At 48.9% G+C, this 23166-nt stretch overlaps 1 protein-coding gene across 3 annotated transcripts in view; it reads right to left on the bottom strand.

The window, feature by feature from the left end:
• ABAT (4-aminobutyrate aminotransferase) overlaps positions 1–23166 on the bottom strand; it is a 110066-nt gene that overhangs the window by 3644 nt on the left and 83256 nt on the right. For all 3 annotated transcript variants that reach the window (XM_010383641.2, XM_010383643.2, XM_030925284.1), the window contains 9 exons: positions 16710–16790; positions 16029–16121; positions 14981–15043; positions 10797–10860; positions 10082–10230; positions 7516–7653; positions 5156–5323; positions 3788–3934; positions 1324–1435 (listed from right to left, as the gene is read on the bottom strand). In XM_010383641.2, coding sequence (XP_010381943.1) covers positions 1324–1435; positions 3788–3934; positions 5156–5323; positions 7516–7653; positions 10082–10230; positions 10797–10860; positions 14981–15043; positions 16029–16121; positions 16710–16790 — 1015 coding nt within the window. The remainder of the gene's footprint in view (positions 1–1323; positions 1436–3787; positions 3935–5155; positions 5324–7515; positions 7654–10081; positions 10231–10796; positions 10861–14980; positions 15044–16028; positions 16122–16709; positions 16791–23166) is intronic.

The raw sequence follows: 23166 nt of genomic DNA, 5'->3' as shown, positions 1-23166 counted from the left end.
AAATAAGTTGCAAAAGCACAGGCTGAGTCGGAAGCACGTGCGGGGTGCTGAGCTATCACGGAGGAGGGACAGGCTCTGCTTATTTTAAAGGGTGACTTCACCAGTTACAGCTGGTGTCCTTTCCTTGTCGAGGTTGTTTATGCTTTTTTTTTTTTTTTTTTAAGAGATGGAGTCTCGCTCTGTCACCCAGGCTGGGGTGCAGTGGCATGATCTCGCTCACTGCAACCTGCACCTCCCGGGTTCAAGCAATTCTCCTGCCTCAGTCTCCCAAGTAGCTGGGATTACAGGCGCCCGCCACCATGGCCAGCTAATTTTTGTATTTTTAGTGGAGATGAGGTTTTGCTGTGTTGGCCAGGTTGGTCTCGAACTCCTGACTTCAGCTGATCTGCCCACCTCGGCCTTCCAAAGTGCTGGGATTACAGGTGTGAGCCACTGCACCCGGCCTGTTTATGCCTTTGAGACCACGTTTTCTCATTTTTAAAATGGAGGTTGATTATCCCTGCCCTTCCGAGGCTGCTGCAAGGATTCCGTAAGATGGCACAAGAACACCTGACAATGTGCCTGACATAGAGTATGTGCTCTGAGCTCACCACAGCATCTGTCCTTACCCCTGCCACACATGTTCTCAGTGGCTTCCCATAGCTCCTAGGGTGAAATCACGCGTGCTAAGCCGGATCTGCAGGCCCATATGACCCGGGCCTGGCCTCTCCTCCCCCAGCTTCGTCCCCTCACATCCGTTCACCTTTACGCCCCCTTCTTTCCCTTTTACCACCTCTGTAAGCTCCATCCCACCTCAGGCCATCGCATGCACCCTTCCCTCTGCCCGGAATGCTCTTCCTTACCTTCACCCGGCCAATCCCTGTTCATCAAGACTCGGGAAAATGCTACTTCCTCAGGGAAGCCTTCCCTGATTTCCTAGCCTCACCAACTGCTGCAGCTATTTGCTCTCTTAGCCGCGTTTTCTCCTTCCCAGGGCTTAACATTGCAATGGATTGTTTGTGAAATGCCATGTGTAAAGCCACGCCTTCTTGCTAGACTGCATGCTTCCTGAAGGGAGGGGCTCTGATGCTCTTCATCGTCACTGTAACTATCTCTAGTGTCCACTTACAACTCACCTTCTCAGCGAACACTTGTTGAGTAAATAAATGGATAAAGAAATCCCATTCGTAACGTTCTCTGGAGAAGCAGCATTCAGGCTATTTTCAGACCTGTGTACCACCTGCCCCCCCCGCAAAGTATTGCTGAGTACCTAGCAACATTTTGCAGCTACAGCAGGATACACTGGACGCTGATGAAACTCAGCAGCCACTCCTGGCCCCTTACCTTTGTTTCTGGCAATTAAAATGAGCTTATTCCGTATGGAATCATCGGGAGTATCGAAGGAGCAAAAGGTGCCTCGTCCTCTCACCCTGCTGATGAACTGGGGGTACCGGGCCTGCATTGGGGGGAGACAAGACCAGCGTCAAAGCCCATCACCTGTGTACCAGCTGGGCTTAATGTCTGTGCTTTGTCAAAGGCCTTCCATGGTCCAGCCTTGGCCTCTGCATGGGCAGCAGGACCTCCAGGGGGTTAAGAGCTCTGGTGACATTCAGGCCTGGGTTCAAAGCCCAGCTGTTCACATCTGTGTGAACAGCTCCTAAGTAGCTGGGATTACAGGCACCTGCCACCACATCTGGCTGATTTTTTTTGTATTTTTAGTAGAGACAGGGTTTCACAATGTTGGCCAGGCTGGTCTCAAACTTCTGATCTCAAGTGATCTACCTGCCTTGGCCTCCCAAAGTGCTGGGATTACAGGCCTGAGCCACTGCACCCAGCTCAATGACTGGTATCTTTATAAGAAGAAGACAATTTGGAGACAGACACAGGCACAGTGGGGAGAAAGCCATGATGCCAGAAGCAGAGTGAAGCCTCCACAGGTCAGGGAACGTGAAGGATTCCCGGCAGCCATGAGAAGGTGGAGAGAGGCATGGGACAGATTCTTCCCCAGAGCCTCCAGAAGAAGCCAGCCCTGCTGAAACCTTGATTTCAGACCCTGCCCTCCAAACTGTGAGAGCATAAATTCTTGTTTTAACCCACGCAGTTTGTGGTGATTTTTTACAGCACAGAAGGAGACAAATGCAGATGCCTAGTCTGGAGGACCTTGATTTCACCTTACTCTCCACTGTCCATGTGAAGGACAGCAAACAAGGGCTTGGAAAACCCCAAATAATTTCAGGGTACTGGGGGCTGAGTTGGGGGAGCAAGTCTTATTTCACAACAGCTCCTTAGTAGAAACTGGAGACACGGTCCTGTTCTGGGGGTAACAGAGCCAGGCACTGTGTTAGACACTTACATACACAATTTTTCTATTTCTTTTTGTGGAGGACGGGGTCTCACTATGTTGCCCAGGCTGGTCTCGAACTCAGTAGAGCTGAAGGCAATCCTCCTGCTTTTGCCCCGCTAAGTGCTGGGGTTACAGGCATGAACCCCTGCGCCTGGTAGTGGGCACACCCTTGAATCCCCTGCCAGTGAAGAAGGACCCACTTTGGTCTACACAGATGAGGAAACTGAGGCTCAGAAGTCCTTCCAGCACTTATTCTAGCATGTGCCTTGCACTTGTCAATTGCTGGGGAGCTGGCAGTTTGAACACACCCCTCCCTCTCCCACCACAGTATGGCCCTGGGGAGGTTCAGAATAATGTCTCTTCCATTTAGACACCACTTCAGGCCTGTGTGCCACACTGACACACACACACATCCACACACCTCCTTACGGTTAGGAGTGACCACGTGACTAGCTCTTTGTCAAGTGTTGGAGGTGTTATGTGAGATTTCTGGGAAGGGTGCTAAAGACAAGAAGGGGGCCACTCTGTCCTTCCCTTCTTTTTCCTTCCTATTGCCTGGAATTGAGATGTGATGGCTGGAGCTCCAGGAGCCATTTTGGCCCATGATGAAACCTGGAGGGTGGAGAGTAATCCAGTCCCAGCAGTGGACAGCAGTGCTGACGAGTGGTAAGTATGCAACAGGTTGCACGGAGGAGGGAATAATGAACACATCAGAGGGGCTGAGAGAAGGAGTGCTTGGGGGCCTCACAAAGGGGGGATGTCTGAATTTGGTGTCAAAAGATAACCAGGGCCAGGCGCGGTAGCCCATGCTTGTAATCCCAGCACTTTGGGAGGCTGAGGCGAGCAGATCACCTGAGGTTAGGAGTTCGAGACCAGCCTGGCCAACATGGTGAAACCCCATGTCTACTCAAAATACAAAAAAATTAGTAGGGCATAATGACACATGCCTGTAATCCCAGCTACTTGGGAGGCTGAGGCCAGAGAATCTCTTGAACCCAGGAAGCAGCGGTTGCAGTAAGCCAAGATTGCTCCACTGCACTCCAGCCTGGGTGACAGAACAAGACTTGGTCTTGAAAAATAAATAAATAAACCAATAAAATAAAAAAGATAACCAGTGCCGGCAGGCGCTACCCAGCACTTTGGGAGGCTGAGGTGGGAGGATCCCTTGAAGCCAGGAGTTCAAGGCCAGACTGGCCAACATAGCTAGACCATGTCTCAATATTTAAAAAATCAAAAAAACAAAACCAGGAGTTCAGTAACAGGGGTTGGAATGGGATGGAGGGATAGAGAGGCATTCCTTGCAGAGGACACAGCATGTGCAAAGCCCCGGAGGCTAGGAGCAGCACAGCCCATTACGAATTGCTGGAACAGCAGGTGTAACACCATACTGAAGAGCTCCAGTGTTGCCCTGGAGGCTGCAGGGAGCCGTGGGTGGTGGGGGCTAGGCAGGGGAGGGGGTGGTACCTGGAGGTCCAGCAATCCTGTGAGCAGGACTTTCCCAGCATGGGCTGCGTTATTTAGCAGGTCCTCCCGCTTGATGATGTTGATGACCTCAGCCAGCAGCAGGTTCTTGGACGGGTCCCCCAGCCAGGTGTTGAAGATCCGGTAAGGCTGGAACAAGGAAGAGGTGTTGGAAGGGTTCATGCACAAGAGCAGGGGTCACTTCCCCCAGGCACCCCTCCTTTCTCGAACAGGAGAGAAACTAACGTCTGCCAGAGGCTAGCAGGAGAATACACCCAATCTCACTGAATTCTTCCAACAGCAGCCCTGCAGGTAGGAACTGCTAAGGGGAGACCAAATCGTCACATGCCCTGGGAAATCCCTCAGTCCCAGGAAACCAAGACAGTTGGTTCCTTAACTCCTATAACCCTCATTTTATAGAGGAGGAAGCAGAGGTTCTGGCAGGCTAAGTGATTTGTCCAAGGCAAATGTGACTTATAGGTGGAGTTGGGACTGGATTGCCGGCAGTGACCCTCAAAGATCACCCACTTTGCCCCTCCATGAACGATTCAGGGTGGCCATGTAGCCAACTAAAACACCCTTCCCAGCATCCCTTATGGCTAGAAGTGGCCACGTGACTGGGTTTTAGTCAAGTATTGGAAATAGATGTGTTATGTGAGATTTCTAGGAAGGCTGCTAAAGAAAGAAGGGGGCCACTTTGTCCTTCCCTTCCTTTTCTTTCCTACTGTCTAGAATTGAGATGTGATGGCTGGAGCACCAGAAGCCGTTTTGGACCACGAGGCAACCTTGAGGGTGGAAACTACATGTAGGAATGGTGAAAGGACATTGGCCCCTGATGGCTATGTGTGTGTGTGTGTGTGTGAGAATCTGTATGCACACATGGCAGTACACAGTGTAGTGGATAAGAGTATGGACTCTGGGTTGGAGTCCTGGCTTTGTCACTTAACAGGCTGTGTGACCTTTGACAAATGACTTAACCTCTCTGTGCCTGATTCCTTATTAGTAAAATGAGGATAAAAGTAACACCTACTTGGTTAGATTGTTCTCAGGATTAAAAGTGTATGAGAAATACTTAGAAGTAGGCACACGGCAAATGCTCAGTCTGCTGCAGCAGCTGTCAATGATATTATTGTGTGTGCACACAGAGAGAAATCAGGAGAATGCTGATGGTGGACTGTTCCAGAGCCAGCCTTACAGAGAGAGCTGGGAGGGCACACCACTGCTACTTGCATTGATAAGAACTGGGCCTTGGAAAACCTGTGACCCAGTAGGTGCCCACCCAGCTCCTCGATGGTGAGAAAGGAACAGTTAGGAGAAGAGGACGCTCCCTTCTCTGCCCTTGATGTAGAGAGAAGGCTGGATCCAACTCACAGCATTGGGCCTGAACTCCTCCTTGTGGAAGAAGCCCCCAATCATCATCTTCTTGCTGAAGGTCATCACGTCTGCCGGGTCATCCAAGCCCCAGTGCTCATGGGCCCAGAACTTGCCCGTGCAACCTCCTCCAGTCTGGACCTCATCCACCAAGAAAGCGCAGCCATGCTGGCCGGAGAAGAGAGAGGAGGGAAAAATAAACACCCGTGGGAGGCCAGAAACTCATGCCCTCCATAGCCAACCAACTGGCAAACCCTGGGTCCACACACATCGTGCTTGTTTTCTGAACAGCAGACCAGCCCCATGTTCTTGAGCTGTGCACAAAAAAACTAATCAAAACACTTCAGCTGAGCAGTTCCAACCAGAGCTGTATCTGAGTGTTTCCTAAAACTGCTAAGCTGGACCAAAAAAAAAATCTGGAACATTAAATACTCCCTGCACCAGGCCGGGTGCAGTGGCTCAAGCCTGTAATCCCAGCACTCTGGGAGGCCGAGACGGGCGGATCACGAGGTCAGGAGATCGAGACCATCCTGGCTAACACGGTGAAACCCCGTCTCTACCAAAAAATACAAAAAAAAAAAAAAACTAGCTGGGCGAGGTGGCGGGCGCCTGTAGTCCCAGCTACTCGGGAGGCTGAGGCAGGAGAATGGCGTAAATACTCCCTGCACCAACACAGAGCGGTATGACATCTGGCTTTGGTCTCCGGTCTCAACCTCGTTAGAGGGAGCTGTGTCCAACAGTGAGGCCTCGAATGTGCTTCTCAGACTTCAGCTGCCGTGTTCTGCTTGTCACCAGGGTTATTTCTAACTCAGCGTCTGTGTTAAGTCAACTCATGTCTTATAACTTTTATCTGTGAACTTATTGGTTTGATCGCCAGTTATATATGCACAAGACATTAAAACAAACACAAAACGTAAAGAAAGGAAATCAGTGTATCAAAGAGATACCTGCACCCCCATGTTTATTGCAGCACTGTTCACAATAGCCAAGATACAGAATCAATCTGTCCATCAACAGATGAATGGATAAAGTAAATATGGTACATATACACAATCGGCCAGGTGCGGAGGCTCACACCTGTAATTCCAGCACTTTGGGAGGCTGAGGCAGGCAGATCACCTGAGGTCAGGAGTTTGAGACCAGCCTGGCCAACATGGCAAACCCCGTCGCTATTAAAAATACAAAAATTAGCCGGGCGTGGTGGCACACACCTGAAATCCCAGCTACTCATGAGGCTGAGGCAGAAGAATCACTTGGACCCAGGAGGCGGAGGTTACAGTGAGCCAAAATCGTGCCACTGCACTCCAACCTGTGCAACAGAGTGAGACTGTCTCAAAAAAAAAGAAAAAGAAAAAGAAAAAGAAAATATGGTACATATACACAATGGAATACTTTTCAGCCATAAAAAGAATGAAATTATGTCATTAGCAATGACGTGGATGGAACTACAGGACATTATGTTAAGTGACATAAGCTAGACATCGGCAAAAGTTGCAGGTTCTCACTCATGTGGGGACTAAAAACATTTCCCTTATGAAGAAAGAGTAGAATAATGACTGTCAGAGGCTGGCAAGGCTAATGGGGAGGTGGAGATAAATAGGGGTTGGTTAATGGATACAAAAGTACAGTTAGAAGAATAAGATCTAGTGTCCAGTAGCACAATAGGGTGATTATAGTTAATAATTTATTGTGTATTTCAAAATAACTAGGAGTGGATTTGGAATATTCCCAATACAAAGAGATCATGAATGTTTTAGGTGATGGATATCCAATTACCCAGATTTGATCATTATGCATTGCAACTATTATGTATCCATAAAGATACTCTAAAAAGATTTTAAGGCCAAGTGCGGTGGCTCAGGCCTGTAATCCCAGCACTTTGGGAGGCCGAGGTGGGCAGATCACCTGAGGTCAGGAGTTCGAGACCAGCCTGGCCAACATGGCGAAACCTTATCTGTACTAGAAATGCAAAAATTAGTTGGGTATGGTGGTGCGCACCTGTAGTCCCAGCTACTCAGGAGGCTGAGGTGGGAGAATCGCTTGAACCTGGGAGGTGGAGTGAGCTGAGATCGCACCACTGCACTCCAGCCTGGGCGACAGAGTAAGACTCTGTCTCACAAAAAAAAAAAAAAAAAAAAAAAAAAATATATATATGTGTGTGTGTGTGTGTGTGTAGTTTCAGGGAAGAATCCCCATTCTTCCGCCAGCCCCAACTTCTCCACCCCTGATGCTGACGGACAGCCTCTGCAAGTCTGGAGGTTGACAGGAACTCCAAAGCAGAGGTGCTGCTAGCCCTTTAATCTGGAAACTCAACCCAGAAAGCCCTATGGCTCCATCCAACCTCAGCCCCATCCACTGACCTTCCTGGCAATGTCTCTCAGCTTCCGAAAGAAGTCATCGGATGCATGGTTGTCTCCACCCTCGGACTGGATGGGCTCCACGATGATCCCGGCCACCGTCTTCTTCTTTTTCCGATATTTCACAATGAGATCCTCCACCTGGATCCCATGGGGGAAAGTCACCACCGCTGGCAGAGGCTTGTGACCAGTATCCGTGGGTGGGAATCTGGGGTCCGATGAGCCCCGTGCAGTTTTATTGGAAATGTGTGTGTGTGCATCTCCTAAGACCAGTGAAGCCTCTGTTAGAAGCTATGTGTGTGGATGGGAATGTATCCTCCTTGAGACTGGTGCTAGCACCTGGGTGGATACAAACTAATAACTTGGGGCAAGTAATTTAGCCTTCAGAAGCCTCACTTTCCTGATGTGTTGTATGGGCACACAGACAGAATCCACCTTCCAGGGCCATGGAGAGGACTGAATGAGAAAATATAGCACTGAGTTGATTGCTGAGCTAGATGTTTTAGCTGTGGTTCTGCCTCTGTTTTACATGGAACATGCACCTGTCACTTAACCTTGTTATGTGGGAAATAGCTATATCACGGGTATATTGAGAGAAATAAAGGTGAGAGCACTCACTCACACACACACACACACACACACACACACACACACACACACACAGAGAAAATACAGCACAGAGTCTGGCACACAAAAAGTGGTGCGCTACTATTATGATTAGCACGACTATATTATTATTGATTAATATTGTTCCCATTCTTACAGTATTATTGCTATTATTGGTGTGAGAATCCTTTTGGGGCAGAATCGGAAAAGTATCCTTGGTTAAAAAACTCTTCTAAGGGCCCGGTGTGTTGGTTCACACCTGCAATCCCAGCACTTTGGGAGGCTGAGGCAGGAAGGATAGCTTGAGGCCAGGAGTTTGAGACCAGCCTGTGCAACACAGTGCGGTTCATCTCTGCAAAACATTTAAAAATTAGCTGGGCATGGTGGCTGCGTGCCTGTAGTCTCAGCTATCTGAGAGGCTGAGGTGGGAGGACCCCTTGAACCAGGACTGTGAGATCACAGTGAGCTGTGACCACATCGCTGCATTCCAGCCTGTGCGACAGAGCAAGATCCTGTCTTCATTAAAAAGAGGCAGGGCACGGTGGCTCACACCTGTAATCCCAGCACTTTGGGAAGCAAAGGCGGGCAGATCTCTTGAGGTCAGGAGTTCCAGACCAGCCTGGCTACCATGAAACCTCATCTCTACTAAAAATACAAAAATTACTTGGGCATGGTGGCACATGCCTGTAATCCCAGCTACTCCACTGGCTGAGGCACGAGAATCACTTGAACCCAGGAGGCAGAGGTTGCAATGAGCCAAGGTATCGTGCCACTGCACTCCAGCCTGGGTGACAGAGTGAAACTCTGTCTCAAAAAAAAAAAAAAGAAAGAAAAGAAAAAAGAAAAACCCCAAACGGTACACCTTGATAGACTAACAAGTGAAATCTTTCTTTGTTATGTACAGCTAAGGAAAAGCCTCTGTTTGGGTGATATGATTTTGACCTAGGTCTCCACCAGTCACCCCAAGGAAGCGCTGAGATACTTTTCTTTGTTTTCTTTTTCTTTCCTTTTTTTTTTTTTTTTTTTTTTTTGAGATGGAGTTTCACTCTTGTTGCCCAGGCTGGAGTGCAATAGTGTGATCTCAGCTCACCGTAACCACCACCTCCCGGGTTCAAGTGATTCTCCTGCTTTGGCCTCCGGAGTAGCTGAGATTACAGGCATGCACCACCACGACCGGCTAATTTTGTATTTTTAAATTTTCTTTTTTTTTTTTTTTTTTTTTTTTTTTTTTGAGACGGAGTCTTGCTCTGTCGCCCGGGCTGGAGTGCAGTGGCCGGATCTCAGCTCACTGCAAGCTCCGCCTCCCGGGTTTATGCCATTCTCCTGCCTCAGCCTCCGGAGTAGCTGGGACTACAGGCGCCCGCCACCTCGCCCGGCTATTTTTTTGTATTTTTAGTAGAGACGGGGTTTCACCGTGTTAGCCAGGATGGTCTCGATCTCCTGACCTCGTGATCCGCCCGTCTCGGCCTCCCAAAGTGCTGGGATTACAGGCTTGAGCCACCGCGCCCGGCCTAATTTTGTATTTTTAATAGAGACGGGGTTTCTCCATGTTGGCCAGGCTGGTCTCGAACTGTTGACCTCAGGTGATCCACCCATCTCGGCCTCCCAAAGTGCTGGGATTACAGGCAGAGCCACCACGCCCGGCCCCCATTTTCTTTCAACAGATCTATTTCCTCTTACTTTAGAGTCATTGATGCTTGTCTTCCAAGAAACTTAAGTGATACAGAAATTGGTATCAGAGTCGGGTGATGGATGCTGTGACAGAAACAGTGTGTCTCATGAACTCTCCCAATATGGAATATGTGGGACGCAAGGCCTCTGTGTCCCTACTTCCCCCTGGGGGAGCTCTGCACAGGTCCCCAGATAAACCCTTCATCTGTTTCTCTTCTCCTGGGCCAAGTCTTGGGGCGGCAAGAGCAACGGGACTGGTGGTTAGGGAGGATCCGGAGGGTATGAGCATTACCTCTTCCAGACAGCGGGCCTCCTCCTGTTGGTTCTCTTTCACGAACTCTTCCAGAGGGTATTTCAGCCGTGGGAACGGTGCGATGGGCCAGTCAAAGGAAGGGATGTCAATCTTGTGAATGGCTTTGGAGTGCGTGGTCGCTAAGCAACCTGAGTTGAGCAAAACAGAAAAGCAAACGCTTGGCTTGGGGAAGCAGGCAGTGCTCTTTGCAAAGGAGATGATACGCATTTCAGCGTGAGGCTGTCGACTGGCAGGGAGGCCTATTGCCTGTGAAATCCCAGTTCTTTTTATCGTTTAATTTTTAGTTTTTCTGGGTGCATAGTAGGTGTATATACTTGGGGAGTACATGAGATGTTTTGATACTGAACCCCAGTTCTCATCCGGAAGCTGAAGGGGGAGCCCTTGAACTCTTAATTGGCATGCGTGAGTGGGTATGTGTTTGCATTGCGATTAATCACAGACGCAGCGCAGGCTTTGAAGACAGAGTCAAGAGTTCAAATCCCGGATCTGTCACTGAATAGTCTTGGAAATCCTTCCTCTTCGCAAACCCTGATTCCCACATCTGCAAAGCAGGAATAATAATCCCCACTCTGTAGGGCATTGTGTGGAATCGGTGAGACAATATGTGTAAACTGCCAATGTCAGCCGCCGCTAGTGTTGCTGTTATTATTATTATTCTAAACACCACCTTGGGAGCGTACTGGTCCCTCCTTACCCATGGTCCTCCCGTGGAACGCGCCCATGAAGGAGAGGATGCTGTAGTCGGGGCAGCCGGGGGCCTAAAACCAAGAAATATCAGTCATTAGTCACAGTTGTAAGGATAGGGGAACTGTATTGTTGCCTCTGCAAGTCCAGAGGGAGACAGAAATCTATCAGAAGAACCAGGAATGCTTCTCAGGCAGAAGTTACACATGGGACCACTGGGGTCTATATCCAAGACACATATTTTATTTTGCATACATACTTACTTTTTTTTTTTTTTTTTTTAAGTCACAAAATTTAGGCTGGGCGCAGTGGCTCACGCCTATAATCCCAGCACTTTGGGAGGCTGAGGCAGGCGGATCATTGGAGGTCAGGAGCTTGGGATCAGCCTGGCCAACATGGTGAAACCCTGTCTCTATTAAAAATACAAAAATTAGCCAGGCATGATGGTGGGGGCCTGTAATCCCAGCTACTTGGGAGGCTGAGACAGGAGAATCGCTTGAACCTGGGAGGCAGAGGTTGCAGTGAGCCAAGTTCGCACCACTGCACCCCAGCCTGGTCAAAAAGAGCAAGACTCTGTCTCAAAAAAAAGTTGCAAAATTTTAAATCAAGAAATTTCACATAAAGATCGGAACTTCTGGCTTCTCACCAGTGCTGTACCATTTGGATCCATTTTCCTGCTGTGGTAACCGTAGGTGACCAAGCAGCACCCACTGCCCACCTTCCTCTGGCCGCTGGGGACTCCTGGGTTTTCAGCCCCTGTTCTACAGGCTCTTCAACTTCCTCCCCATCCCCTGGCTCCCCTGCTACTCAGGCCTCTGCAGGTGTCAGGGGGTCAGGTGCTGATGGGTGCACGCTTGCTTTCCAGGGTGAACTGAGGCAAGGGGCTGAGCCAGGCACCTTGCAGGAACACCCCCAGGCCTTTGGAAGGGGTCTGTGTGCTAGAAAGCGGTCGAAGGGAGGCCCCCACCGGGTGCTCTCCTATGGTAGCTGCGCCTTGGGTTCAGGAGGGGTGCATGGACACCCCATCCCTTCCCAGCCCCAAGCAAATGGCACAGCTGCCACTCCTCGCATTGTTTTCTGACTCTCCACCCAGCAAGGAAATCCAAACATGTTTCCAGCTGACTCAGGCAGAACTGCTGGAGGTGCCTCAGAGGCAACTGTGGGGGCCCCCAAGTCTCTAGGAGGCTGGCATCGTCTCAGGTTGGTTGAGCACCAATTCCCTGAGACCTCCGGGAAAAACCCTAAGACCTCCCTCCTCCCACAAATTCCAGAAACCCTCTTGTCGTTTTTTTTCTTTTTCTTTTTTTTTTTTTTAAGATGGAGTCTTGCTCTGTCACCAGGCTGGAGTGCAGTAGTGTGATATTGGCTCACTGCAACCACAGCTCCCCCTGCGTTCAAGCGATTCTCCTGCCTCAGCCTCCCAAGTAGCTGGGATTATAGGTACCCGCCACCATGTCCAGCTAATTTTTGTATCTTTAGTAGAGACAGGGTTTTGCCATGTTGGCCAGGCTGGTCTGCAACTCCTGACCTCAGGTGATCCACCCACCTTGGCCTCCCAAATTGCTGGGATTCCAGGCATAAGCCACCGTGCCTGGCCTCTTGTCATTTTTTAATTTGTCTTCTGATTGTACATGTAATTAATATATACACATCATTTTGCATATTTGGATTCAGCCATGAATGATGAGGAGTGAGATCCAAAAATGTCGACGGTCTAGGATGCCCATGGATATCGAGTGAGAAAAGCAGAGTTAGAGAAAGAGGTAGGAGGCTGGGCACGGTGGCTCACACCTCTCATCTCAGCACTTTGGGAAGCCGAGGTGGGAGGATTACTTGAGTTCCGAAGTTCAAGAACAGCCTGGGCAACATAGTGAGACTCTCCCTCTATAAAAATTTTAAAACAATTAGCTGGGTATGGTGGCAGGTGCCTGTAGTCCCAGCTACTCAGGACACTGAGGCAGGAGGACTGCTTGAGCCCTGGAGGTCGAGGCTGCATTGAGCCGTGATCGCACCATGGCACTGCAGTCTGGGGAACAGAGTGAGACCCTGTCTCAGGAAAAAAAATAAATAAATAAGAGAAATAGAGTGAGAGATAGGATAAGGTCCGTTAAAAAAAAGGGCCAGGAAAAACAACAAGAAATTTTTTTAGTGTAAATTTATGTAAGTTTATTTGAATATGGAGAAAGGTGTAGATATATTTGCTAGCAAGAGGTATGGTTAGGAAAAAATATATATTAAGAAAGCATTAAAAAAAAAAAAAACAACCCTGTCTCACCAACCCAGAGGCAAGCCATTGTAAATATGCCAGCAGGATTCCATCTAGTATTTTCCTGTATATTTATTTACATATTTGAGAGCCCAGTGACCATATAATTTACATTCTTCTGTTTTTACAAAATTATACCAAACACGTCCAGGCCAAGAGAAACCGTAAGTAACTATTTTTACTGCAGAATATTAGAATGTTAGCAGAGGGTAATTAAGTTCAGCAGCTCCTGGTTTTTTTTTTTTTTTTTTTTTTTTTTTCGAGCCAGGGTCTCACTTTGTTGCCCAGGCTGGTCTCCAACTCCTGGGCTCAAGCAATCCTCCTGCCTCGGCCTTCCAAAGTGCTGGGACTAAAAAGTACATAAGCCACTATGCCCAGCCTTATTTTGTTTTGTTTTTGTGTGTAGGTGATCATAACACAGTATTTTCTTTTTGTTTTTTTTCTAAAGCAGCAGACCCTTCGGTCTAAATCTTAATGGGACCTCATACACAAAACAGAGGAGGCCAGGCCTGTTCTGGGTAAAGCTGGGTGGGGAGCTTGGAATCTCACCCACCTGGTTTTCCCTGTGGCGCCTGGTCACCTCTGACCCCCAGCAGTAGTCTCCTTGGTTCCACTTCGAATCCCTCCATTTAATTAGTCTTTCCCCAATATTGGTGGTTTCTAGTCTTTTCTGGTTATTATTACTGTAAACACCAAGGGGGTGAACACCCATGCGTCGTATACATTCCTGCTGACAATTTGGATTATTCTAGAAAATATGTTAATAGCCTTTGGAGACCTGTCAAATTCAGACAGTTGTCCTAAGAAGCTGGTGAAGGCTGGTCAGGGAGATCTCCACTCAGCCTTTTTTTTTTTGAGACGGGGTCTCATTCTGTCACTCAGGCTGGAGTACAGTGGCTCAATCTCTGCTCACTGCAACCTCCGCCTCCCAGGTTCAGGCGATTCTCCTGCCTCAGCCTCCCGAGCAGCTAGGACTAAAAGCCTGTGTCATCAAGCTCGGCTAATTTTTGTATTTTCAGTAGAGACAGGGTTTCACCATATTGGCCAGGCTGGTCTCGAACTCCTGACCTCAAGTGATCCGCCTGCCTTGGCCTCCCAAAGTGCCAGGATTACGGGTGTGAGCCACTGCGCCCAGCCTCCACTCAGCCTTGATACCCAGGGAATGGACTTGAGACTGGGAACACCTTGGGGGCCCTTCCTTTGTTGTTGTTGTTGTGTTGTTTTGTTTTGAGATGGAGTCTTGCTCTGTCGCCCAGGCTGGAGTGCAGTGGTGTGATCTCAGCTCACTACAAACTCTGCCTCCTGGGTTTAAGCAATTCTCCTGCCTCAGCCTCCTGAGTGGCTGGGATTACAAGCACCTGCCACCACACCTGGCTAATTTTTGTATTTTCAGCAGAGACAGGGTTTTGCCATGTTAGCCAGGCTGGTCTGGAACTCCTGACCTCAGGTGATCCTCCTACCGTCACCTCCCAAAGTGCTGGGATTACAGGCATGAACCACAGCAGCCAGCGTTTTGTTTTTGCTTGTTTGGTTTTTTGTTTTGAGAGGAGTTTCATTCTGTCACCCAGGCTGGAGTGCAGTGGTGTGATCTCGACTCACTGCAACCTCCACCTCCCAGGTTCAAGTGATTCTCCTGCCTCATCCTCCCAAGTAGCTGAGATTACATGCGTGTGCCACCATGCCCAGGTAATTTTTGTCTTTTTAGTAGAGATGGGGTTTCACCATGTTGGCCAGGCTGGTCTTGAACTCCTGACCTCAGGTGATCCGCCTGTCTCAGCCTCCCAAAGTGCTGGGATTACAGGCATGAGCCACGGCGCCCAGCCTGGCCCCTCCTAATTGAGAAGGTCAGTGCCAGCCAGCCGGCAACAGCCCGGGAGAGGCTGTGCAGCTTCCCCAGATGTATGTGGTACAAGCCCAGCTGCACTCACCTGGTTAATCATGCACGTCTCCAGCTCCTCCTGGGAGAAGCCCCTCTGCCCTCTTTCCTTGCTCTGAAACAATAGAACAAAATCTCAGAGATGCTCTGGGGTAGTCGGGGCTTCAACTTTCCAACCAAACCAATATTCAGTCCAGACAAGTAGAAAGTGCTTTCTCAGCAGTGGATCTCACGTATTAATTGTTACAGGTCTGTACTGAAACATGAGGCTACCAGCTGTGCTTGCAACAAAAGAAACTAACACACATAATGCATTCAGCACCATCAGCAACGATTTAGGTCTGTTGGATTAAGATCTGCTGAGAGTGTATATGTTTTGCCAGGAAGAATGGAGGCCAGGTGTGCGGGCTCAAATCTGTAATCCTAGTACATTGGGTGGCTAAGACAGGAGGATTGCTTGAGGCCAAGAGTTTGAGACCAGGCTGGGCAAGAAAGTGGGGCTCCGTCTCTGCAATTTAGAATATTTAAACAAGATTAAATATAAATATTTAAATGAAATAAAGTAGTCACACTGCATATTTTTTTTGTTTGGTTTTTTTTTTTTGAGACAGGGTCTCAGTCTGTCACCCAGGCTGAAATGCAGTGGCACAACCATGGCTCACTGCAGCCTTGACCTCCCAGGCTCAAGTAATCCTTCCACCTCAGCCTCCAGAATAGTTGAGACTACAGGCGTGCACCACCATACCTGGCCAATTTTTAAATTTTTTTTTAGTAGAGATGGGGTTTCATCATGTTGCCCATGCTGGTCTCAAGCTCCTGGACTCAAGTGTTCCGCCTACCTTTGCCTCTCAGAGTGTTGGGATTACATGCGTGAACCACTGTGCCCAGCCCACAATGCATAGTTTTGATGCCAAAGCCTCAGCCCTTTGTACCATATCCCACTGGGCTGTCTGGAAAGTGCCATCCAGCAGTGGCCCTCCCTGTATTTTAACCCTGGTACTGACGTCTAATATTCCAGCTCATTGGAATGAACAGTCAGACCAGGAGTGAAGGTGTGGCTAGGTGCTGGGGAGCCTGTGTGTGTGTGTCCCCAACCTCACCCGGTACCACATGAAGATGGTCTTGAAGGCATTTTCATTGGAGCAGGAGCCACAGGCCATGGTGATGAGCTGGGACATCCCTTTGGGAGCCACCTGAGGGGAGGGAAACAGCCGTGAGCCCCGGCTCATCATGACTCCTGTACTCCCGCGTCCCCTGGCTGGAGCTGAATCTTCACAGGGGCCATACCAGGGATAAACGGAACCAGGGCTGTCCTGGAAGGTGTGGGACTGGGAGGGTGGACTCAGGTTTTTCCAAGGGTGGCGGAGAAGCCTAGGGAGGCCCTGAGGCTGGCAGAGAGGAAAGAAGGGGGGCGAAAGCCCTCTCCTGATGCACCTGCCACTGTCTAAGACACCGACACGTTCCAGGAGGGACATTGAGGTTCCCAAAGGCTTTAATTGTTTGTAGTAACTAAAACCAAGAAGTGAGGGCAGGATTGAATGACATATGCCAGGCTCCTATCATGCGACACATATTGATTTCCCCAGCTCCTTTTGTCCTGCACACAAAGAATCCCTTCTGTCCTTTAAAAGAAAAATTTAAAATACTCTGCATGGAAGAATAAGCTCAGAGAGAAGGATTTCCGTAGCAACACCTTGTTCTTCATTGCTGGCATCTCCACTTTTCCCTTCCCCTGCCAGTACCACGTCTGCAGACAGTGGGATTGCTTCTCTAGAACTGACCGAGAGCAAGGACTCCCGCAGCTTCTCCACAAAGTTTTCCGGAGGCAGGATTCCGAGGGCGGGTCTGTTGACGAACATGCTCTGCAAAAGGGCAAGAGGCAAATGGTGACTTCTGGGGGCCTGACCCAGCTCCCTGCCTACAAACGGTGCTTTTCATAGTCCCTGTGTTCAAAAAGCCTCCGAATGGGGTTGCAGGATGATGACGTTCTGTCAGGGTGGGGCAGGGCAGGTTTCCTCAGACTTTTAGAGAAATCCGCTGGATTGCTGTGGATGTTTTAAAAAAGGGTCGGCCGGGTGCGGTGGCTCAAGCCTGTAATCCCAGCACTTTGGGAGGCCGAGACGGGTGGATCACGAGGTCAGGAGATCGAAACCATCCTGGCTAACACGGTGAAACCCCGTCTCTACTAAAAAAAAAATACAAAAAACTAGCCGGGCAAGGTGGCGGGCGCCTGTAGTCCCAGCTACTCGGGAGGCTGAGCCAAGAGAATGGCGGGAACCCGGGAGGCGGAGCTTGCAGTGAGCTGAGACCCGGCCACTGCACTCCAGCCTGGGTGACAGAGCCAGACTCCGTCTCAAAAAAAAAAAAAAAAAAAAAAAAAAGGGTCAGTGTCCTGGTTGCAATATTGCATTGGCATTATCTAGGATGCTCCTGCCACTGGGGAAAACTGAGGGAAGGGTACATGGGGCTCTTTGTACTGGTTTTTGCAACTTCCTGTAAGTCTCTTTCTTTATATATTTAACCATTAGAAAGACTAAAAAACCGGCAGGGTGCAATGCCTCACGCCTATAATCTCTGCATTTTTGGAGGCCAAGGTGGGTGGATTGCTTGAGGCCAGGAGTTCGAGACCAGCCTGGCCAACATGGTGAAACCTTTTCTCTACTAAAAATACAGAAAGGGACTTTTGGGGTAGAGAAAGAGTTTCTTGGGCAAAATCAGTGTAATGCACTCAGTGCAAATCCAAAAAGCAGCATCACTGTACAGGAGGAGACCCAAGGGCAGAGGGGTCCCCAGAGATGATTCTCCCAGGGGCTTTAGGACTTGGCTTGTGTTGCTAGAAACTGGGAGATTCCTACCTCTTGCTTTTTCTGCTTTGCGATCACTCAGTTGGGTATAGGATAAGTAGTAAGGGAAGTTAACCGTCCTCATTGTAGAGTTGGGGAGACTGAGGACCAGAGATGTCAAACAACTTGCTCCAAGTCACACAGCCAAGAAGGAGAAAAATCACAACTCAGACCTAGGTTTACTGACTTCAGATGCCACTCTCTGTCAGGTGCTCCAGGTAGCCTCCACCCGAAAATGCTCATGCTTGGCACAACCCAGAGGCCTTGGCTTGCCTGGAAGGGCTTTTTTTTTTTTTTTTTTTTTTTTTTTTTTTTTTTTTTTTTTAACAGGGTCTTGCTCTGTCTCTCAGGTTGGAGTGCAGTAGTGTGATATCAGCTTACTGCAGCCTCGACCTCCCAGGCTCAAGTGATCCTCCCACCTCAGCCTTCCAAGTAGCTGGGACTACAGGCACGTGCCACCACGCCCAGCTAATTTTTTATATTTTTTATAGAGATGGGGTTTCGCCATGTTACCCAGGCTGGTCTTGAACTCTTGGACTCAAGCGACCTGCCTGCGTCAGCCTCCCAAAGTGCTGGGATTACAAGTGTGAGCCACTGTGCCCAAACTTGGAGGGGATCTTAAGGAGCATTTCCTTCTGGCTCTGACCTGTTAGTGGAGCTCCTAAGAAATCACATCATGAGAATAGGGTGGAAGCAAGCTGGCCCTCAGTGGCAGCAGGGAAATGGCTCCCAGAAGGGGGCAGCAGCGCTGGCTGGCAGCTTGACAGCCTATCTGGATCTAGGAATGATGTGGGGGTGATGTTCTTGCTCGAGAAAGTGTGACGTTAAGAACAGAAGATATCTGGGACATGGGGTATCAGGATCAAATGAGGATACGTTTCTAAACCCTTGCAGTCAGCTCAGTAGGCTTAGGGTGCAGCAAGAAGAGAATTGGCTTTGGCTTAAGTGGCTGTGCAACCTTGGGCAACTCACTTAACCTCTCTGAGCTTTGGGTTTCTCATCTGCCAAACTGGAGACTCTTCACTAGGTGCTTGTAAGGAGCCAGTGAGATGATACGGCGTACAGAGGATGCAGGAGTTCAGTCTCAAAGGAAGACTTATGCAGAGGGAAAGACCCAGAGGTCACAGGATGGCAGGTGTCTTACTTGGTCAGACCCACTGTGCTATGTGCATTCATTGCAATGTGACTATGTACATGCAATATCCATGATTATTGTATAGCTTGTGAGCAATGTAATGAGATGGTCCTGGTGACATAAGAAATAGTAACTGGAGGTTGGGCACAGTGCCTCACACCTATAATCCCAGTCACTTAGGAGGCTGAGGTGGGAGGATCTTTTTTGAGTCCAGGAGCTCGAGGCTGCAATAAACTATGATCAAGCCACTCCACTCTAGCCTGGGTGATAAAGAGAGAGAAAGAAGAAAGAAGAAAGGAGAAGAAGAAGAAGGAGAAGGAAGAAACAGGAAGAAAGAAGAAGAAAAAAGAAATCACAATTGGAATCCAGATATTAGATCTAAGGGACGTGGTTTCATTTTTAGGGAGTCACATGAAGTAATGATGGTGGAGTTTCAGGGTGGTTTGGTTTGGGTGCAAAAGGGTTGATAAACCCCTTCTCGGGACTTTGGTGACCTGGCAGGAACCTGCCCTGTACAAGTAGAATACCATCGCCACCACCTGAGTGCATCTGCAGCCAAAAATTTGGAAGACCCAAGATGTCAGCCAATGGTGGCCCAGCCTACTGCCCTGGGCGTGTCCTGCTGAAAACCTTTTAGCCCATGGAGGTCGGTTGTCCCCTCTCTAAGACTGCCTCAGGGTCTCCAAACCCAGTTCCTCTGCAGAACAACTCAGCCCAGACTGGGATGGAGAACGTGGATTCACCATCAAATCCCAGTGCCGAAAACAGTGCTTGGCACATTGGAAGCATTCAGTCAATAACCAATGAGTGAGCAAATGTCAAGCAATAAGACTAAAGAAGAAAGTGGGAGGTAGCTCTCCAAGGGCTTGGCATTTGAGGTGGAGGAGATTGGGACACAGCCAGAAGGCAGTGAGTACCAGGGAAGGGTTCCACGTGCAGTGCAGTTTGGAGGATGGTTTGGAAGAGGTGAGAAGGGAGGTGGGAGGGATCGATGGGGAGAGGTTGCTGGCAGAAAGCCAAGTGGGAGACTTGAGGGTTAGAACCAGTCCCCGACTAGGTGAGAGGGGAGAGAGAGGTGAAAGGTTAGTGGGGAATAGGGAAAGTTGGGGGAGCTCCCAGCAGGGAAAGGATAGTACTCTCCCCTGAAATCAGAATCCCTGGGCCTTTGTTTTTTGGGATATATTTTTGTTTTGTTTTGTTTTAGAGGCAAGGTCTCACTCTGTCATCCAGGCTGGAGTGCAGTGGCGAGATCACAACTCACTGCAATGACTTCCTGGGCTCAAGCAATCCTCCCACCTCAGCCTCCTGAGTAGCTGGGACTACAGGTATGCACCACCACACCCGGCTAATTTTTTTAAAAAACGGTTTTTGTAGAGACAGGCTCTCGATATGTTGCCCAGGCTGGTCTCCAACTCTTAGCCTCAGGGATTCTTCCACCTCAGCCTCCCAGAGTGCTGAGATTACAGGCATGAGCCACCACACCCAGCCGGAATCTCTGGGCCTTGACGTCATGTGTTGTTGAGGATGGTTCTGCCTCTGGAGGCGGTTGACACTGCAAATGTGTCTGACATGTTTGTTGACACATTTTTTTTCAGCACCAACTGCCAAGGCATCTGGGATTTGCACAACGTTTCAAAACAAAGCCAGGCTTTGGATGTAAACACATTCGGGAGCCTCCGGCCGCAGTGGGCCTCATCAGACACCTTCAGGAGGACACCAGTTCCCTCTACAGCAGCCCCTAAACCTGTCAACTAATTGGAGACAAGAGTGTCCCCTGGCCCCTCCCAGGCAGGGCACACCCATTCAGAAAGAAGAAAATGTGGTTCTTTCCTATTAGCTCCCACTCTTTATTTAAAGGGAAGAACGTTTTAGGGCTAGGGATCCTGCTTCTGACCAGGATTGGGTCTTTCTTCCGTCTGCCTTTCTTAGATTTCTTTTTGGGATCAAGTTCCTTGTCGTGTGTGGATAAGTATGTTCCTCTCTGAGTCAAAGAAACCCTCCAGTGATACTCCGTGTTGGTGAGGATGTGGCGAGACTGGAACCCTCCCCCAGCTGTGGGAGTGGAGTTGGTACAATCAGTTTGGAGAACTGTCTGGCAGGATCTGCAGGAGCTGTACATGGCCAGCACTTCCACTCCCAGCTTCGTATCTAACAGAAACACATAAATGTGTACAGCAGAAGACACACACATGACCGTCCATAGCAGCAGTCTTCATAAGAGCCCTGAACTGGAGCTATGCAAATACCCGTGGACAATAGGATTGCAGGATATCCGCAGAGGGGAAGGCTCTAAAGCCATGAGGATAGATGGTCTGCAATTACACACCAGGAGGAATCACCCAGACATCATTTTGAATGAAATAAGCCAGACAAGGTAAAGATACACACTGCAAAGCTCCCCTGACATGCAATAAAGAACTGGAGAAATACAACTGGGTGTGGTGGCTCACACCTGTAATCCCAGGAATTTGGGAGACCAAGGCAGGAGGATCACTTGAGCCCAGGAGTTCGAGACTAGCCTGAGCAACATGGTGAAACCCCATCTCTACCAAAAAAAAAAAAAAAAAAAAAAAAAAAAAAAAACCCACAAAAACCAAAAATTAGCTGGGTGTGGTGGTGGGGACCTGTAGTCCCAGCAACTCAGGAGGCTGAGGTGGGAGGATCGCTTGAGCCCGGGGTGCAGTGAGCCATGATTGCACCCCTGCATTCTCGCCTGGGCAGCAGAGCAAGACTCTGTCTCAAGAAAAAAGCAAGCAAACAAAACTGGAGAAATGCAGCAATCTGTTAAAAGTAAGCGGAGTGGTCTACTTAATTTGGTTGGAAGGAATAATAACCGGGTGGGGGCATGTTCTGATTCCTCATTACAACTCATTCATTCTCAATGGGAGTTAAAAAAAAAATCTTACTCTGTTCCATATAAAGCACAGACATAAATACAACACACAGATATACTCCATATGTACTGTATTTTTGTATTACAATTTCATGATAGGGAACAACTAGGAAAATAATGTCTAAAAATACTCCTTAAGGGGATGTTCCAATAACAAAAAAAATTGTGAAACACTGGTTACGTGGGAAATTCATTGAGTTGTGCATTTAGGCTGTATGCATGCCTGCATGGGCATTATACTTTTTATTTTATTATTATTATTATTTTTTGGAGATAAAGTCTCCCTCTGTCGCCTAAGCTGGAGTGCAGTGGCACCATCTCAGCTCACTGCAACCTCCACCTCCTGGGTTCAAGCAATTCTTCTGCCTCAGCCTCCCAAGTAGCTGGGATTACAGGCTCGAACCACCACACCTGGCTAATTTTTGTCTTTTTAGTAGACATAGGGTTTCACCATGCTGGCCAGGCTGGTCTCGAACTCCTGACCTCAAGTGCTCTGCCCACCTCAGCCTCCCAAAGTGCTGGGATTACAGGCATGAGCCACCATGACCGGCCATATACTTTAGTATAAATGTGCAATGGCTTTCCACCTCTCTCAGGATAGAGATGAATGTCTTCTATTGCAGGGGTTCTCATGTGGGGTGACTGTATTCACCAGGGGACATCTGGCCATGTATGCAGACATTTTTTGGTTGTCACAGCCTCAGGAGGGAGTTGCTACTGGCATTTAGTGGGTAGAGTCCAGGGATGCCGCTCAATGTCTCAATGCACAGAACAGCCCCTCACAACACAGAATTATTTGGCTACAGATGTCAACAGTGTGAGAGTTCAGAACCCCGGTCTAGGTGGCATCTGAAAACCATGTACCCTGCTGCTACTCTAGTCCTCCTTGGATCCCTCCCCACTCTCTCTGCTCCAGCCGCGCCGCTGCCCTCGCCGCTGCCCTCTTCTCCCTGCTGGGACCATTTCTCCCGACTCATGACCTGCCAGACCTTCCTTTCCTTCAGATCTCAGCTGAAAAGTCTTTTCCCTGGGAAGCCTCCCTGACACCCACCCTCTCCATCCCCAAATAACTCAGCTCCTGTGGGTTTATTCTCAGCGCCTCCACTAGCTGTGTGACCTTGGGCAAATACTTAACCACTCTGTGCCTCAGTTTCTGTATCTGTAAAATGGGGATAACAAGAGTACCTGCTTCAGAGACTTGTCAATATTATAGCTAGAAAGTGCTGAACACAGCGTTTGGTGCAAATTATGCTCTCCATAAACATTAACTGTTAGCATCATTCTTTTATGCCCACGAAGCACTGCCTACCTTACTCTGTAGCACTTAATATGGTTGCAATTCTCTATTCATGTGTGTGGTTAATTGA

This window comes from Rhinopithecus roxellana, chromosome 20 (assembly GCF_007565055.1).
Source record: "Rhinopithecus roxellana isolate Shanxi Qingling chromosome 20, ASM756505v1, whole genome shotgun sequence".
NCBI lineage: Eukaryota > Metazoa > Chordata > Mammalia > Primates > Cercopithecidae > Rhinopithecus > Rhinopithecus roxellana.
The sequence above is the reverse complement of the archived record's forward strand: the minus strand, read 5'-3'. Positions and strand labels throughout refer to the sequence as shown.